This window comes from the organism of the source record quoted next, unplaced genomic scaffold (genome assembly GCF_019419815.1).
Source record: "Pyrus x bretschneideri cultivar Hongxiangsu unplaced genomic scaffold, Pyrus_bretschneideri_v1 Contig37, whole genome shotgun sequence".
Classification (NCBI taxonomy): domain Eukaryota; kingdom Viridiplantae; phylum Streptophyta; class Magnoliopsida; order Rosales; family Rosaceae; genus Pyrus; species Pyrus x bretschneideri.
The window spans coordinates 1,581,203-1,594,164 of NW_025999690.1; the positions used below are offsets into that span (position 1 = coordinate 1,581,203).

General features: G+C 37.1%; 1 protein-coding gene across 3 annotated transcripts; it reads right to left on the reverse strand.

Moving 5' to 3' along the window:
- Nucleotides 1–2,122: 2,122 nt before the first annotated feature.
- Nucleotides 2,123–6,313, reverse strand: LOC103937160 (E3 ubiquitin-protein ligase MARCHF2). 3 transcript variants are annotated; one of them, XM_009347070.3, is made up of 8 exons: nucleotides 6,110–6,313; nucleotides 5,017–5,345; nucleotides 4,742–4,827; nucleotides 4,383–4,529; nucleotides 3,870–3,972; nucleotides 3,646–3,758; nucleotides 3,114–3,240; nucleotides 2,123–2,427 (listed from the first exon to the last, which is right to left on the reverse strand). In XM_009347070.3, exons 2-7 carry the CDS (start codon nucleotides 5,252–5,254, stop codon nucleotides 3,148–3,150), a joined length of 780 nt encoding a protein of 259 aa, XP_009345345.1. In that variant the 5' UTR covers nucleotides 5,255–5,345; nucleotides 6,110–6,313; the 3' UTR covers nucleotides 2,123–2,427; nucleotides 3,114–3,147. The 3 variants fall into 3 exon arrangements, with proteins under 3 accessions (XP_009345345.1, XP_048419955.1, XP_009345343.1); XM_048563998.1 differs by having other exon boundaries at nucleotides 2,123–2,579; XM_009347068.3 differs by having other exon boundaries at nucleotides 2,123–2,677; nucleotides 6,110–6,312.
- Between the last annotated feature and the right edge of the window lie 6,649 nt (nucleotides 6,314–12,962).

Consider the following 12,962-nt stretch of genomic DNA (forward strand, 5'->3'; position numbering starts at 1 on the left):
GAAATTTCCTAGAAAATGACTCAAATTTCAAATATTCAATTCTTTGACTTCTTATCCACAAGAATCAAGACCATTTTTCTGACTAGATGCTTAGAACTCGCGTGCATTTGCAAGTAAAGGCTAGCAGGCCTGCAATTATATATATATATATGAAAGTGACTATTTTGTATTTTAAGATGCTGCTAGGTTTGGTTGCTTCTGCAGCCATCCAATCTCAGCAACTACCGGGTGATTTCATTTGATTGTGACTATTTTGAGATCAGAAAGTCAAAGTAAAAGCTGCTTTCCCAGAAAGCCTCAGAAAGCACAAGCTGCTTTCATTTGAAATTGCTTAGTAACCTTCCAAGAAAGGAAGCTTCAGAAAGCTTCAGAAAGCACATGCTGCTTTCATTTGAAATTGCTTAGTAATCTTCCCAGAAAGCTTCAGAAAGCTTCAGAAAGCACAAGCTGCTTTCATCTATTTAAAAGGTCAGCTTAACCAAACAAAAATTTCCTCCTGATGAAAATTTTCTTCTGGTTTAATTGTACTATATATGAAACCAAAAGATCTCCACCCTCCATTTGCCCTGAGTATGGTAGAATTTTCGTAGCTTTTGACACAGAACATACTCGATTTATTATTATACTGTTTCTTGTAACTTTTATTTTACAGTAAGTAATTTTTCACTGCCCGTGCCAAGTTACTATGTTGAAGAAAAATGTTTTCACCAGACCCAACAAAAAATTGAAAGGAAAAACGAAGAAAAGTTTATTACAAATCGATGAAGTTGATGAAATATTTTCGAAAATTCTCATTGCCAGATAAAATTAAATGATTATTATTTATTATGATCGATGAAGCATTTATCTAGCAAATTACTTTTCTGTTATGATTGATAGTTTTAACGTTAACTTTTCTTTAGAAATTAAAAAAAAAAAAATACTGAGTTAGACTGAATAAAATTTAATTCCATTGCAACTAACTCAGCTGAGCATCAAAGTCTTGAAACTTTGCTCAGCCTCGTTACCGCACCATATAAATCCTTGGATCTCTTCTCCAACAGCAACACAGCTAATATAGTTAACCTGTTTTCTGATACTGATACAGCACAAAATGTCCAGAGAAGTTCAGAGAAGTTCAGGCAATGTTTTCGCTACTACTAATAATGGCAACCTGCGGTGCAACCAGATTTGCGTATAGAGATGTGATATCCATACACCTCATTTTACTTCTCACACACCTTTTTAATTTTCGATCGTCGGATCGGATGAATTGAAGAATATCAATGGACAGAAATTATCAAGAGGTGTGTAAGAAGTAAAATAGGACGTGTGAATAGCACACCCCTTGCGCATATTCTACCCCCACCGCCACTCCCGAACTTTCCTAATATCCCAGGCTTACTGCCACCTGGGATCCCAAGCCTTTTGCCACCTGGGATTCGAGGCCTATTTCCACCCAGAACTCCTGAAGTATTTCCGCCGGTATTCCAGGGCTACGGCCGCCAGTGGACTTGACTGAGATAGCGAAGTGTTGGTCTTCACTTCAGAACATTCCAGGGTGTGCACAAGAAATTATTACCACAATCTTTACCGGTAAATTTCACTAGGCCCTGCTTGTTGCAAGGCCTTCGTCGAAGTTGACGAGAAATGCTTGCTGAATTTGTTCCCGTTGTTTCCTTCCATTTCCGCGTTGCTTAAGAACAACTGTGCTAAAGTGAATGCTGCTCTTCATAATGCATCTGGTTCAAAGCATTAGTAGGCAGTTGATCTTGTTTTCACTTAGTCAGAGACATGCAGGGTTTAGGGTTTTTGGTTTTTACCTTGGGTGCCATTTTCCTTAGGTTTTGGAGACATGGATCACACTGAAGTAAGACAAAAACAGCTTATGATCTCATTAAAACAACTCTCCCACTCTATCTCAAAGAAATTGTTCCATCTTATTTTGAATTTGTGATCTATCGACGCCAGTGATCCATGAATCCAGATCCTAATGCATACGCATTTAAATCGTTAAATGCAAGCAAGAATTCACAACAATTAGAACATTTCATTCACATTTCAAAATCCAGCGGATAATTTAATCCCAGCACCGCATTAACGAATCATGATTCACAATTTGTATCATAGGCAAGCTGGAAAGTGCAAAGAGAAAAGAATTTAACATAACACTGGAGATTCAATTACAACTGTCCAACCAGGATGAACAAGAGGAAAAGAAAACAATGGGATGTACAATGAAAGCAGAAAAAGTATAAACTGCGGTTTTCTGCTCGACAATCCTAAGTATTTTATTTGTAAAAATATACTGACAACTAAGAATAATTCACAAGTAAATGAAGATTCACGTATATGAATTTTTCAAAAAAAAAAAAAAAAACAAACCAAATGTGTAATTTCAGTTCCGTTTGACATCAAGGACAATGCTTGTTGATCAGTTCCATGTACCTGGTGAGGAGAAAAGACATTTTCAGGTTCATTGCTGAGTTAGAACCCCAAATCCCATATCTAAAAAAGATAGCCGGAGCAAAGCAGGACCATGAAGAAGCAAGTGGGATATGTAGTGCACGGATTTAAGTATAAAGTAGTGCAAGCACAGCTTGCAGAAATCAAGGTGGTATTCGGCTAATCAAGAATCTGAACAGGAAAATGTCGTTTTACTCTCTTCCACTTGGAAAATTACAAGCCACACAAAAACCTGAAGAGAATAAAAGTGAAAACTGAGACAATAGAAACAAAAAAACTTGCCAAGCATATATTCAGAAAATGCATCTATCAAATACTTTTAAGTCCCAGATTCTATGTAACGAGCATGGAAGGGAATAAACATACAACTAAGAACCATCAAGGCCGAACTAATTAGACTAGTCCATAGATAGATAAACCTGGGTTTATTAGTTTTTCATTACTTTTGAGTCATTTTTAAAGACTGGTTAATACAAACAAATAAGCACGTGCACATAAGCACAAAAGATCAACCCAGGCAAAATGATAAAATTACAAAACAATCAGAATAGGACCATATCCCTGTTCCAAGTGGCAGGTTCATCGTGAGATGGACAGCAGGAGAAAGCAAATTTTTTAAAGTAAAAAGATAATATGAAAACGCAGTTGCAGAATGTAAAATTGCTTACAAGACAAGACAATCTAGAGAAAGAAGACTTCCAACTAATAAAGGCCCAACATTCTCAGTTCTGTCACATGGCTGGGGTCTAGCTCGGGGGCATTCTTATTATCTTCTCGGTCTTCTACAACATATTCCTGGCATCATAAGATTTCTTGATTCAGTTGGAGAAATATAACAAATGCTTCAAAATAACTATTACACCTAGTTTACGAATCTTGGAATCTAGAAGGGTAACATAAAATTTAATAATAAAACTAAGCTTTCTTTGATAGTCTTGGCGTTTAGAAGTGACAAGGGAAAGATGAATATAAAGCAAGAATTTCAAGAAAACGATCAAGGAAACTTGAGTCCAAAATGGACAAAGGTACCAGTTAACTTTCGGTTGGAATAATTACAGTAATCCTCTGTCCACATATTATGTCTATGAAACATCATGTTAAGTGCAGAGCATACTCAACGATATAGTTCAGTTAAATGCCAATAAAATTCAGTACGAACAGTTTGAGTTCATATTAAGTTCCAAGTATCAGGAACTAGACCTTTGTTAATTCTTGTTTGGCAAGAACATGATAATGCCGTTCGTTGATTCTCTGTCCGCATATTATGGCTATGAAGAAGCCATAAAGCAAACCCACCAAAACAATAGCTAAAACTGCAACAAGGTGAACAAAATAATGCATGCAATTAGTGTGATCAGCATGTCTTACACCAAGAACATAGATATATTATAGGGAGTTCAGAGGGCAGCAAGAAGTTTGCATACCAGCCATAGTATAAAACCCATACGGGTGCTCCTCATAACCAAACATCTCCCTTAGTTCGTCTCCATAAAATTTGTATACCATCACTCCCAAGAATGCCACAATCTGATGAAAAAAAATATCGCAAAATTTTAGGAATGACAAACCAACGGGGAAGTCTTATCTCATCTGCTTCCATAAGAGTTTGGCACTTGATAGAACTAACTGAACAACTAACAGTTATGTTTAGAGTTACCAATAGTACGAACATTTAAATTTGTAACACAATTAGGATCAGTTCTAACAGTACCCTTATATAATAATTACAAAACATAACAGAACCTTGCAAACATGTGCTAAAACTGACTCTTGCTAACCTGTCAAACAACACTTTCAGTTTCTAATTAATTCTTCCGTGGCCTGTGCAAGCTGAATAAAACTTAAGGGAAAATGCCCAACTTCTTTTAATTGGGAAGAACTACCTATTTGATAAAATGATATGATTCATGAATCATATTAATTTGTTGTAAACATACCAGCTGCACGATGATGAAAATGAATGCATGATCTCTAGCAACAAGGAACTGAAATTTCAATCTCAACCACCAGCGATCAGAAGGGACATTCGCTCGTAATATGAACACTGCCCTGCATTCTGTACAATGAGCAAAAGCAAAGCCCTCCTGAAGAAATAAATACATGAATAATTAATACCAAGCTTCTACAAAAGAAACAGCCTTTAAAGAAATAGATAAAATAGATAAACATAACAAGAATTTCACATCAATTATGTGCAATTTCATTATTCTAAAATGAATATTTAAAAAAAAAAAAAAAAAAAAAAAAAGGCATTTCCAGATCACAAGGAAAGAGCAGGGATGAAGAAAATCTTCACCTTTGTTGACCTCCAATTATCAAGACATGATCTATGGACATACTTCTGAGTACCTCTGCAATGGCATGGAGCAATTAAGTCTTCCCCTGAAAGACAAGTAAACAACACTAAGATATTTGAATTTCCTAGCCACCAAATAATTATAGATGGAAAAGGTATTGAACTATAATTACTTTAACCAGCAATTACATGTGTATCCTCTACATCATCTAAATCAGAAAACTAATGGTGACAGTAAACTGAAGATACACAGAGAAATGCAAGACATATAGGACCTTCTTCAATATCAAGGCAAATACGACACTGTGGTTGCTCTGCGTTCACCAACTTAGAATTTTCATTGACGTCAAAAATTTGTGCCTCTTCATCAACAGCAGGAAAGTCACCTAGCACAGCTTTAATTTCACATGAGGATGAAGATTCTGCGGGTCTCTGTGAAATGTCAGACTGACATAAGATGGGTTCGCATTCTGTAATATCTTCCTTATGAGTATCATTTGGTACTAATTGCATTGCGAAGAATGTCGAGTCAGGAATACAAAGAGAAAATCATTGCCAGTGCTATAGCTCCTACAGACCATTTCAATCGGAACTAAGAAAAAGCCTATAAAAAAAAAAAATAGACGAAAATTAGAATGGTTAGGAACTTGCACTACATGTCAAGTTGTTGCTACTAGTTCTACAGAAATTAAAATCACGTTCCTGCACTAAAAATAATAATTTGATATTCCAAACTGCTCGGAGAACTTTCCATAAAACATCCATATGCACAAGTATGAAATAGATACATAGTGTTTAGACTACCAATATCCATGTAACAACATCGGCAGAAATTTCGAGAATTCAAAAGAAGCAAAATGCTAACTATGGAGATACCAAATACCAATCAAGAACAATAGGAGCATAACAAACGATTATTACTGATTACGTTCGTAGTATGATGCCAAGCTCGTGCAACCAACCTAACGTGTAACATGGCCTAATTACTTGACTTATGGTAAAAAAAAAATTATCCCTCTCTGTTTTTATTTATCGAAAAAGAAGACCATTTGAATTTTCTTAAATGGATAATCCATGATAATTATATATAATTAGCATAAAATTTCCAACTTTATTAATCTGGTCTGTATAGCATCAACTTCAGCTCCAGCTTTCAGTCCATACAAAAAAGCTTCATTTCTTCCCAGAAAAATAAATCACTAAATAAATAATCAAGCATGCAATTAATAAATTAAATACATAATCAAAACCCTAAATATGTGATTAACGTATACAAACTTTTCACCAAAAGGAACGCGAGTCAATCAACAAATTAACAAAATTGCGAGCAAAGATTGAGCTTTTATGAGATCAATTATGGGGCCTGACCTGAAACTTAGCAGTAGGGGACAATCGCCATGGTACTGAAACAATGCAGGCATCGATTGGATGGAGAATTGAGAATCCAATTCTAGGGTTCTTATGAATTGAAGTGAAACGGTGGACTTTTAAGGGTCCGACGATGATTGACAAAATTTGGGATTTTTAGGGGGTTTTTTTTTTTTTTTTTTTTTTTTTTAAATTTTAAATTGTATTCGCATTCGGAGGCAGGCCTTGAAACGTAAGGAGGCACTTTTTTGCTAACAATCAGAAAGTGACAATGGTTGAGATAAGTGTTATCTTTGCCTTATGGTGTGAATTCTAATTATGTCAGTTCTTTAATCTAACAAATTCATCATATTTGGCACAAAATAAATAAAAAAATTTATACTTAAAAACAAAACCATAGCAAACAAAAAAAATGATTTTAGATGCATAAAATAATCAAGTCAATAAATAATGTCGTGTTTGGATTCAAATTCTTTTTTTTTCTATAATTTAAATAAATTATCTATGTTTCTTAAAAAAAATAAAAATAAACAAGGTCGTGTTTGATCATCATATGTTTTTTAGGTAATTATTACATTTTTATGAACAGTTGAAATGTAGTGCACTCTGAATTCAAAAGTAAAAAATGCAAATACTTTTTTTATAGGAGAAAAAATTGCATATGCATATTGTTTAAGTGTATTTCTGTACTTCAAATTTGATTAAGTCATATACTACGATTGTTGTAATATTATGTATTTATGGGGTTGAATTCTAGTCGTCCCTAAGTTAAAAATAATAATACCATTGAACCATAGCATTAGAAACAGGTGCAAAAGAATTTAAAAGAGTACAAGTTACTATTCGTACCATGTTTTATTTATATTCACTTGAAAGTAAGATATTTTAATTTAATTTTCGTTAATCTCACGTTTCATACTACATTATTATGACAAGCTCTTTGTGTGGTTTAGCTCAAGTTGTACAAAAAAAGTACTTAGAGGTGTGAAGTTGGAAACTTTGTTCTTAAATAAAACTTACGACCGGCCTATTGCATTACGAGCAATTGGCATTTTGCATTTTTATTAATTTTTTTGTTTTAAAAATGTGAAAGAAAACTAATAAAACCCCCACAAAACGTGGGGATTCTTCAATTATCATCATGGAAGTTAAATTACTATTTTACTTTTTTTAAAACTAAATTCTCTTCCTTACATGACTAAGTCGGACTAGACTGGTTTCGGGGACTAAGCTGGATTGGTTTGACATGGACCCATTATTAGGAAAGAAATGAAGTAGGTGTTGGGATGTGAAGAAGAGGAAGCGAAGGTCTTAGTAGTACCAACGTTTTTGGGGGGACTCACTAAGACCTCTTAGCGAGCTACTTAGTCCACACGAGTCCCGTTTAGTACCATTAAACTTAGCCCATGCACAGAACAAACGCTGGACTAGACTAACAAGTAGTCTAGTCTAGTCCAATGAAGGCTAACGAGGCCAAACAAACACCCCTTTAATGTCGTAACTAGTACATGTCTACACACAAAGTGTGTGAGATTTTTTTTTTTTTTAAATTGAAGAGAGAGGAAAATATTGAGAGAGAACATGGGAGTGGGAGTGAAGTGGGAGGGAGATAGGTTTAATTTATTTATTGAAATTAGAGATGTTAAAATTATCTATAGGTGATGCTTGTATAAAAATTACAAAATTTTATTTTGTGAAATTACGTTAATACTCTTAATTTTATTGTTGTGATAGAAGACTAAATAATCTTTTTATTTTATTTTAATTGACAAAGAAGATTATATTAATATGTACTTTAAACTAGAAAATGACGCCACTTAGTGGTTTCTTAGATAATTATTTGTCAAAAAAAAAAAAAAAAATAGAGAACGGCCATTTTAAGTATTTCAAAAGCTTCACCAATCTATGGTATTGACTTTATAGATAGATAGATAGACACACAGATAGATATAGGTATACTCAATTTGGAAAACGATTCCATAGTTTTTGTCTTTTTGCCATGTAATGACAAATAAATAGGCGAAACGATATCATATATGTAGAACGCGTGTTCTTGTTCTTTGTTGCGCATATAGGCCCCTTAGATCTTATTATAATAAAATTCTCTCTTTTTTTTTTAAAAAAAAAAAACTAATGAAAATAGTTTGAGCAAAAATATGATTTTTCGTTAAATACATCTCCCATGTATTGTTTAATACATCTCACAATCCTTTTTTTTTTTTTTTTTATAGTATTGAACGACTATTTAGGTCCTATAAGGTTTTATGAAAAATAAATTTTTTCTGAATGCACCCGAGATCATAACACATTCAAAAAATGCAAAACCTTCAATCCACAATAAACAAAGTGATAGATGTGTTCACGCTTTGTTATAAAAATTGGGTTCATCAAGCTTTTCAATGTTTTGAAGCAAAAAATAATCAAGAAGATTACGAATGTGAACGTGGATCAAGAAGGTTAGAATGACAAAATTACCACCGAGGCACACCAGGATTCCCACGCGTATACAACGGACAATAACAATTCAATCAAGGAAGAGTCAAAGGTGATCAAAATGGTATTTATTCAAAACTCTCTCATCACTCATCATCAAATCCTCACTTAAAAGCAACTCTCAATTTTCCTATTCAATGTGGGATTAATTGCCAAGTTAATTGCAAGATATTATTTCACATAATATCTTACAATTACACTCACAACTTGACCATATGTGGCTGACCCCTATTCTCCAAATAGAACTGGTCACTTCCCTATAAATAGTCATGTTTTCCCACTAAAAGGCGAGGCCATTCTCTCCCCAAAAATTCCTAAACACTTTTTTCTCTCAAATTCTAACTTTGGCATTGGAGATTCTTTGCCCAAAGCCCCCCCATTCATTGTGGGCGGCTTTTTGGCCTTAATATTAGGTGTTATTATTTTGCAGGTGCATTTTCGTCAAATGAGAAGATGGCGGAAATTTGCATCCACAAATTGGTACTTTCGTCGAGAGTTTGACTCACACGCTCAAATAAGACTCTCGCATTCAAAGTTTCTCATTTCTCGTTTGTTCATAAATTTTTCATATGTTCTTATTTCTAGAATTTTTTATTAAATTTCCTACATTCAAAGATTTGGATCAAATGATGGAGATTGCGATATAGCCCTACCATGACGTTCCACAAGGCTCAACGCGGCAACAAGATGAACAACTTTGCCACCATGGAGCACCACCACCATGGCAGCCACGGGGACCACCATGGTAGTAGGGAGTGGGCCAGCTCCACTGCAGCGTCCCAAACCTAGGACCTAGCCCAGGAGGCGGCCCAATCTGCAGCCCACGCCGCAGGGCAGCTGAGCTAAGCCCAGTGCGAGCAGGCTCAAACCACTGCCCAAGCAACACATGCCCAAAACGCATTGCAGGTCTGAGCTGCACCGACCATCCCCTTGGTCTAGATCCAAAGAACTTCCAGTGTAACACCGCGCATATGCGCCCTGCACGTGGCACAGCCCACTTCTGCGGCCCAACCTACTTGGCGATCTCGACCGATCTAAGACCGATTCAACCGTCCCAGTTTTAGATTTCTGGATTGACGATTAAACCGGGGGCATTTTCACCTCGAGTTATGCGGATTTAACCTATCTCGACTCAAATTTTGCACCTGAAGTCTACTACACTTTTACCACCCATGGAGAAACCTACCATCCAAGCCATTCTATCACGCATGGCGAACAACACTTGTCCTGACAAGTCATAGAGTTGAAAAATGCCCTCGTACAGCAAACGACCTTGGTGAATTAGCTTTTGTAGCATGCTCTAGATGAGGTGTCCCGAAGTAGAACAAGGGCAAATAACGAACCTCTTCAGCAGCGTCCCGGCAAGCAGTCCATCAACCAACCATGATTCGAGTGTTCTGGCAGTTTACGCTCCCGCTTAAGTCCTCAAGATAGCGTATACTCTCGTATTAGCGTGCGGAGAAGCATGCACTCCCAATCAAGCCCATGAACGAGCATACGTTCACGGTTGAGGCCACACTCCGATTATCAACATGGACAACCTTTCAGGTGAAGTGTTCATTTATAACTAGGCTCGTAAAGAGCATTCTCTACCTCACATTGAAGTAGGCAACATGGTAGACGAAGAGAAGCAGTCATTCAATCTGACTCAAGTTTAACCAGCATCTTGTTCGCTTACCAAGAACGTGCCACATGCACCGCAGTCGCTGCATAGATGAGTCAAGCATAGGGAAGAGCAACCTAGACCAATAGGTCACGATTGAGAGCAATCGAAAGTTCTACTGCCGTAGTAGAGGCAATTTCAAGAAGAAGTTGAAAGGTTTTTGATTGAACGATTACGCAATTTTCAGTGCAATAAGGCTTATAACGATGTGTTTCGACGAGACATGACCAACATAAGCAGGTCACTATTCATAGATGAGATCGAGCAGACAGATCCACCTCATGGGTTCCTTATGCTTCACCGTACAAAGGAGATGAAGATCTAGATTGACATGCTTGTGTGAAATTTTTTTGCCACAACTCTACAAGGCGAGGTGCAAAACTGGTTTCGCACCCTACCGTCGCAGTCGATATAGAGTTTCAATGAACTTTCCTTAGATTTCACTAAGGAGTATTCGTCTAACTGCTCAATCAAAAGGACATCCGACCATCTTTTCAACATTGTAAAAGACCATTGGGAGACAATTCGCAACTATGTCAAAATGTTCAAAGCGGAGAAGGCCAAGATTATTGGCTGCAACGAAGACATAACAACGACAACATTCAGAAATGGGCTTCACCAAACACCCTTTATTCGGAAAATTGATCATGGGAGAAGAACTGACATTGGCAACTTCGGCGAACAAGACCTCGCATGCTAAGGATTATCCAGTTTCATATGCAATTTCTACCTTCCAGCACAGTTAATCCATTTCTTTATTCTCAATGAAGATTCAAAGAGTTATTCATAAGCCTGGCTCAACCGCTATTTACAACAATTGCTCAAACCTTTATCTAGGTATACTCTCTAGTGCGAGAGGATAAACTAATTGCTCTACAGTGCGAGAGGGTAAACTAATTTCCCGACACCTATTTGGGTCTGCTCTTTAGTGTGAGAAGATAAACTAATTGCTCTCCAGTGTGAGAGGGTAAACTAATTCCCCGACACCCATTGGGTCTACTCTCTAGTGCGAGAGAATAAACTAATTGCTCTACAGTGTGAGAGGATAAACTAATTCCCTGACACCCATCTGGGTCTGCTCTCTAGTGCAAGAGGATAAACTAATTAATTTCCAATACAAGAAGGCCATACAGCTCAAAAGATCGAATGCTTGAAGACCAGCTAAGCAGCAAATGTTGAGGAGGCAGTAGCCACTTCGTGCTCAACAGTTCGCTCATCCGACACTTCATCTTCAATAGCTCCAATCTTGATAGCTCCGTCCTTGATTGCTCCATCTATGGCAATTGAGAAATCAAACTCAAGCAGTTTCCTCATTCTTGGCAAGTAGCCTAGATGTGACAGCCTAAACCGTGGCCCATGCCAGGCCACTTCCTTGGCCCATGCCGAGCCAGCCCTTGGCTTTAGTCAAGCCGAGTAGCACAAGTTTTGGTCCCTACCACACCACATTCTTGGCCCATGCCAAGCCGACTTTTGGGCCCTGCCAGTCGACGTGTCGCACCACCCCGACGACTGCCCTGTGGTAGCACCACCCAAGAAGAAGACATAGAAAATTAAGTTTTTCTTACATTGGTGCGGCGCAAAGCAGACAAAGAAATCAACGGAAGACGGTTCTTTGCACGGGCAAGGAAATAAGAGTGCTAGAGGAGGGGGAACAAATATCCTTTAGCTTTCTCTCTTTCTTGTAGGGATAAATAATTGCCCTCCAAAGTTGATTTAATCCCCTACCTAATGTAGGCTTAAATAGGCTTTGGAGGTGATTTATTTCCCTTTCCTAGAAGAATCTAATTCCAAGTCCAGGTGGGAATCTGCATCAAAGTTGGAGATCTCTACACCTGCGGCCCTTTCCTGCGAGCAGCCTAACAGGTGTAGGGGCATTTGGGGAGCAAAAAATAATCAAGAAAATTATGAAGGTGACACTTGGACTTTAGGGTTAGAAAGACAAAATTACCCTCGAGGCACACTGAGTTTCCCACGCGCATACAACGGACAATAACGCCTCAATCAAGGAAGAGTCAAGGGTGATCAAAATGATATTTATTCAAAACCCTCTCATCACTCCTCATCAAATCCTCACTCAAGGGTAACTCCCAATTTTCCTATTCAATTTGGGATTAATTGCCAAGTTAATTGTAAGATATTATTTCACATAATATCTTGCTATTACACTCACAATTTGACCATATGTGGCTGGCCCCTATTCTCCAAATAGGGCTAGTCACTCCCCTATAAATAGCCATGTTTTCCCACTAACAGGCGAGACCATTCTCTCCCCAAAAATTCCTAAACACTTTTTTCTCTCAAATTCTAATTTTGACATCGGAGATTTTTCAGCCAAAACCCCCCTCCTCCAAAAAAATAATAATTGTGGGTGCGTCAGACTTTTGGCCTTAATTTTAGGTGATAATTGTGGATGCGTTAGGCTTTTGGCCTTAATTTTAGGTGTTATTATTTTGTGCATTTTCGTCAAATGAGAAGATGGCAGAAATTTGTTCCACAAATGTCTTAATAATATGAGGAAATTGTCGTTTCTTAACTAATTTTTGTTCCTACACTTTTTCCGTGCATTTTGTTCATGGTCGAGAAGACGAATACACAAGTTTCTTTTTTTTTTTTTTTTTTAACGAACCAAAAGTTTGATATGGGATTTAAGTGGTGAGTGTGAGGTCTACATAGAGAGCGTGGTGTGTGAGAGTAATA

Excerpts from the sequence above, each read along its gene's own strand:
- LOC103937160 (XM_009347070.3), bottom strand. The coding sequence starts at position 5,254 with ATGCAATTAGTACCAAATGATACTCATAAGGAAGATATTACAGAATGC. Across the intron at positions 4,530-4,741 it reads ATAATTGGAGGTCAACAAAG|GAGGGCTTTGCTTTTGCTCA; the intron begins GTGAAGATTTTC and ends TTATTTCTTCAG. Across the intron at positions 3,973-4,382 it reads TTTTCATCATCGTGCAGCTG|ATTGTGGCATTCTTGGGAGT; the intron begins GTATGTTTACAA and ends TTTTTTCATCAG.